Source organism: Arachis hypogaea, chromosome 13 (assembly GCF_003086295.3).
Source record: "Arachis hypogaea cultivar Tifrunner chromosome 13, arahy.Tifrunner.gnm2.J5K5, whole genome shotgun sequence".
In the NCBI taxonomy this organism is placed as follows: Eukaryota; Viridiplantae; Streptophyta; class Magnoliopsida; order Fabales; family Fabaceae; genus Arachis; species Arachis hypogaea.
The window spans coordinates 27,467,555-27,472,888 of NC_092048.1; the positions used below are offsets into that span (position 1 = coordinate 27,467,555).

Below are 5,334 nucleotides of genomic sequence, written 5' to 3' on the forward strand. Positions count from 1 at the left end.
CCAGAATCTTCGTGGCGTAAGCTAGAATGATGGCGGCATTCAAGAGAATCCGGAAAGTCTAAACCTTGTCTGTGATATTCCGAGTAGGATTCAATGATTGAATGACTGTGACGAGCTCCTAACTCGCGATTGCAGGGCGTTAGTGACAGACGCAAAAGGATAGTAAATCCTATTCCAGCATGATCGAGAACCGACAGATGAATAGCCGTGCCGTGACAGGGTGCGTGAGCATATTATTCACTGAGAGGATAAGATGAAGCCATTGGCAAGGGTGATGCCTCCAGACGATTAGCCGTGCCGTGACAGGGCATTGGATCATTTTCCCGAGAGATGACCGAAAGTAGCCATTGACAGTGGTGATGTATCACATAAAGCCAGCCATGGAAAGGAGTAAGACTGATTGGATGAAGACAGCAGGAAAGCAGAGGTTCAGAGGAACGAAAAGCATCTCCATTCGCTTATCTGAAAGTCCTACCAATGAATTACATAAGTATCTCTATCCCTATTTTATTATATCATATTCGAAAACTCCATTACTATTTTATATCCGCCTGACTGAGATTTACAAGGTGACCATAGCTTGCTTCATACCAACAATCTCCGTGGGATTCGACTCTTACTCACGTAAGGTATTACTTGGACGACCCAGTGCACTTGCTGGTTAGTTGTATCGAAGTTGTGAACCATACGCGTACCAAGTTGCTCACGTTGCCAGGGATTGTTTGAACCTGGACATCACAATTTTGTGCACCAGCCATAGAGCAAAAAAAGGCAGAGAGTACAAAATTAAAAGAAAAAGCCATAGATGTCCTTAGAGTTCCTTTGTACATCTGTGTTGTGTTTCATGATTCTGTGGAAATCCCCTTGTAAGTTGGGTTAGCACTTTACAGTTGAAAGCTTGGCAGTGACCAAGTCAAGTTTAGTTTGGGTTTAAATTCTGGACTTGTTCCAGATATGAAGGGTAGTTCCTAGGAAAAATTGGTGTTTGTAATCAAGGATGATTATAGTGAAATTCCATCATTGTTGTGATGGAGACTGGATGTAGGCTGCCTTGCACTTAGCAGCTGAACCAGGATATATCTTGGTGTAATTATCTCTTTCTTCTACTCCATTTCTGTTTCTGCTGCCCAGAAGATAAAACTGAAAATATCTCGTGCTGACTGACGAGACAAAAAGAAAAGTCTCGTGGCTGGGGACGAGACAAAAGAAAAAGTCTCGTGGCTAGTTACGAAATAAAAAGATAAAAAGTTTCCAGAAGTGGTTTCAAAGGCCAGCAAATTTTATCAAGCAGAAAAGGGGGCTAAGATTCAACCATCTTCTCTTAGCCACTGATAACCATCACTCACAAATGTGTAATATGGACTGTAACATCCTGGTTGACAATGTAAACCCTGCTTCACACATATTATCAACAAGATCAAGTACAACATCAACCTGCATTGAAAGTTAAAATTGTCACTAAGGGAATTCAATTTAAATGCATGCTCCAGAGAAGTAACGATAACTCTATCAAACATACCAAACATCAAGTCAGAATAACCGTAAAACACATTATGATCTTTGAAGTAAGAAATGTAAATAAAATAGGTAACAGAAAAGTACCATTATTTTAGGATCCTATTTAGTACATGATTTAGTTACCATTAGTAAGAGTAAGAGTTACTTAAGAGTGAGTTAGTTGGTTAGTTAGTTAGATATGATTAGTAGGGGATCAATATGAATAAAGAAAATAAGGAAGACAGAAGTAATTTTAATCACTCAGTGAGCCTTTGGAGAGAATGTGGAGCTCTCATTCTTCTACATATTGTACTAAGGGGTTTTCCTAGGAGTAATGTTCCTTAGCACATAACTAGGTATTTCCTAGTGTAATCCATTACATTTTCCTAATTCTTGTCTTCTCTAGTACCAGTTCTAAGAGGGAAATCGACCAAAAATTGGAAAGAACCCTAGAGAGTTCAGCTTCTGGCAAGAGAGTCCAAACCCATGTCAATCAGCTAGAGAAGAATGAAGCTTTCGGTTATATTGGTCTTGGGTCACTGGACTTGATTCAACACCAATGGAGAATACAATTTGGGTCCATGATAGAAAATGTTTTGAGATATTTCTATTTTGGGGCCAAGCTGAAGAGGAGAGTGGAGCTCTCACCCTTCCAGATATTGAACTAAGGGGTCTGGCCCAAATTCTATGGTTCATTAACACACTATTTGCTAAGGATTTCCAAATGCACTGCATTTGCCTAATTCTTGTCATATCTGGCACAAGTTCTACCATCAAACAAACATCTTTAAAACGGTATATTTTACTAGGGATGGTAGAATTTAGCAGTTGGTACTTTGACTTCAACGCAGAGCACTAATAATTACACTTGCAAATTCTTCAAAATCGGAAGGAACTGGTTCAAATCAAGCAAAAAGAAGAATGAGTTAACTTTTAGTTGCCAGTGGGATGGTGGAACATTATCAGCATAAATCCAATTTTGAAATTGCAATTAAGTCTTACTGACATTCAACAAAAAATTAGGAGTAGAGAAAGACCTAAAAAGACTTTGAATGAAGTGGTCAAGAGAGATTTAAACATAAATGAATTTTATTTTCTTGGTGGTAAAACATCACTAGAGAGATCTCGGTCAATATCACTTTAAATTTTTTCTTTCTAATCTTTCCTTATGAATTTATATCCTTTTGAAAAGACAAGCCCTCAAATGTCAATAGACAGAACAAAGGAAGAACCGGTTGTGGAACTAGTGGAGTTATGACAAGACCGAAGAATAAATTATATGAAAAACTCATTCTTTTTAAATATATGAATATGAATAAACGGATTACTATTTCATCATCATCTTGTCCAAAGTTTGTTATTCATATTATGGTCAGGCAAATGATGATGCCAAGAGAAGTGCTTCAGTGCACTCCAGGGGTTCTAAAGGTCTTGTTATCATTTTCACTCTACCATCCTTTTTCAATCTGATGGACAAGGCTCTTGTAACCAAATGATACTCATAATACTAAAATGAAAGAAGTATCTGTACCTTGCCTAAATCACAGCAATACATAATCAGCTTTTCATATGATGACGATAAATGTAAAATTTCCACTAGATCATGCAAACTCTTGAATTTTGAGATGATATCTTCAACCTATAGATATGCTGACGAGCCTCCTGACATCACACAGCATCAAGGACATTACCAGAAGCATTCATGAGAAGTTCCTCACCGCTAAATTTGAAATGCTAACAGCATAATCAGCAATGAAGCCTGAAATATCATCTTCATCAAAATCTGCATTACATAAAAAATGAATAACTCTAACTACTTATAAAAGACCACCATTAAGAACAACTTTGTAGAGCAAAACACAACTCCCTAGATAAACAAAAGTATAGAGCCAGAACTCAACTCATTCTTTCCGCTTGGAAACAGATTTCTAATGTCTTAATTTATTTTGGCTCAAACCCTATTTGGTGTTTAGAATTTAACTCATAATTGGAATTGAGCTTCTGAATCCAAATACTTGAAATGCCTATTAGAAATGGTGTGCCTTTCTCTAAAAAAATGCTTCCTTTGGTCAATCCATCAATCTAGTTGCCTACATGGATAATATTGCCATTACATGTAATGATTGTAAAGGCCAAAAGAGATAGAAAGTAAACAATAGAACTAGAAGAGCTAAGGTAGGAATGAATTAATGTGAAATAACCCCTTCCCCAGTTATAGAATTATACTGGGAATGCAGGAAATTATAGAGCAGAAAAACACTATGCAGAAAATTATAGAGCAGAAAAACACTATGCAGGAAATTACATGTATAAGCAGAACATCTTTAAGACAGACAACAAAAGCAGAGAAAAGAACAAATTATTAATGAAGTGGAGTTTTCAGATTCCATAAATGTCTGAGAGGGGAAAACCTCTTAAAAATCATGAGTTTTACACCAAATAGAGGCCAAATACACCAATTAGTGGCACAGATAGCACACTACTGCAAAGATTTTGCTTCCTTCCTCCTCCCAAAACCAACTTACCTAGTCAACAAGAGCTGCTCCAGAGATCTAGAACACCCAACACATAAATATATAGAATTAGCCATAAAATAAATATTCAACTGATTCTAAACTAGTACTTATATTTAATATTTCCATTTCACAATGCATAACACACAATCCTAAATCAAATGAAGAAGGATCTCTTGTAAAAAGCATCAGCATAGTCTCTACATTAAAATAAAGCAAATCATGAATGTCTCATATCGTACTGCTAAAAATCAACGCTGTATATTCAAATATATGTTACTGTTATCTGAAAAAAAGGCCACTTTGTAATTGAAGTGTTATAAAACAATTGTGATATCCAAAAAATAACCAATCATGTTTTATAATTCACAGACAAAATGTTATTACATGAAAAATCTAATGTATGATAATTTCTTTCAATTTAAGAGTATTAAACTTTTGCAATTTCCAACCCAAAAAATACATTAACATATTCCCTAAACCCATCATCATTAGCCAAAAAATAAGATTCTCTAATCTTGTGAAAGGTGTGGCAGGTGAGCAAGCTATCAGACCCGGCCTGATGGCACTTCCCAGCAACTCGGTCTACGTGAAGTGAGTCAGCCACCTTTTCCAAACCGCCATAGAGGCCATTGCAGAACCTTATCACATGCTTCACATCGTAAGTATTTCCCCCAAACAGCTCTTTCACAAGCTCCAAGAACTCCTCCAAGCACGTCGGAAGGACACCCCAGTTCAGAATCTTCACCAAATATCCAATATCATAAGCACCATGGAATGTGACCCATGTCAGTGCTTTGTTGAACAGCAGCCCAGATGCTGCTGCCAATTTCGCAAAATGCACCGAAGAAACTCCGGCCACTGCATTGCATGCAAAGTCGATGCCCTGGCTGCGTAGGAGTGCCACAGAGTCCTTTGCGTGAATGTCACGCGTGAGGTTGAAGTCTCGGAAATTGAACTGCCAGATGTAGTGAGTTCTGTTGTTGGTTCCTAGGTCAGGGAGGTTGCCGTGCTCATCGGGGAGAGTGAGTCCAAGCTGGATGATTTTGAGCGCGTCCACATTGGCCTTCATGACTTGGTAAGTTTCCTCTGGAACAAGATTCCGGTAGTTTTTGTTGCGGGGCAGGATGACTACACCCGGGAATTCAGTGTTTGGCAGCCCACACTTGCCTGATCACAACCGAACTATTGGGACTGGGCTCTAAAAGCGGCAGTCGTTCCACAAACCTCGGCTGAGCAGCGCCATAAAAGGGCGGAAAACCAACAACCATGGGCGGTGTCATAAGAAAAACTCTAGGTGGTTGTTGAAGTTGTTCTCGCTCAT

At 38.3% G+C, this 5,334-nt stretch overlaps 1 protein-coding gene across 1 annotated transcript; it reads right to left on the reverse strand.

The window, feature by feature from the left end:
- Window positions 1–1,338: 1,338 nt before the first annotated feature.
- LOC140177513 (probable CCR4-associated factor 1 homolog 11) lies at window positions 1,339–5,082 on the reverse strand. The gene is made up of 5 exons (XM_072210631.1): window positions 4,565–5,082; window positions 4,023–4,049; window positions 3,803–3,819; window positions 3,216–3,280; window positions 1,339–1,434 (listed from the first exon to the last, which is right to left on the reverse strand). The coding sequence occupies exons 1-5, from the start codon at window positions 5,080–5,082 to the stop codon at window positions 1,339–1,341; spliced, it is 723 nt and encodes a 240-aa protein (XP_072066732.1).
- Window positions 5,083–5,334: the final 252 nt, after the last annotated feature.

Bases quoted from the DNA above. Each gene is read 5' to 3' on its own strand.
- LOC140177513 (XM_072210631.1), bottom strand. From the start codon at position 5,082: ATGAAGGCCAATGTGGACGCGCTCAAAATCATCCAGCTTGGACTCACT. The intron at 4,050-4,564 runs GTCTGATAGCTT...TGGGTGTTCTAG, and splicing joins GGGAAGTGCCATCAGGCCGG to ATCTCTGGAGCAGCTCTTGT. The intron at 1,435-3,215 runs GTGAGGAACTTC...CTTTCAATGCAG, and splicing joins TTAGCATTTCAAATTTAGCG to GTTGATGTTGTACTTGATCT.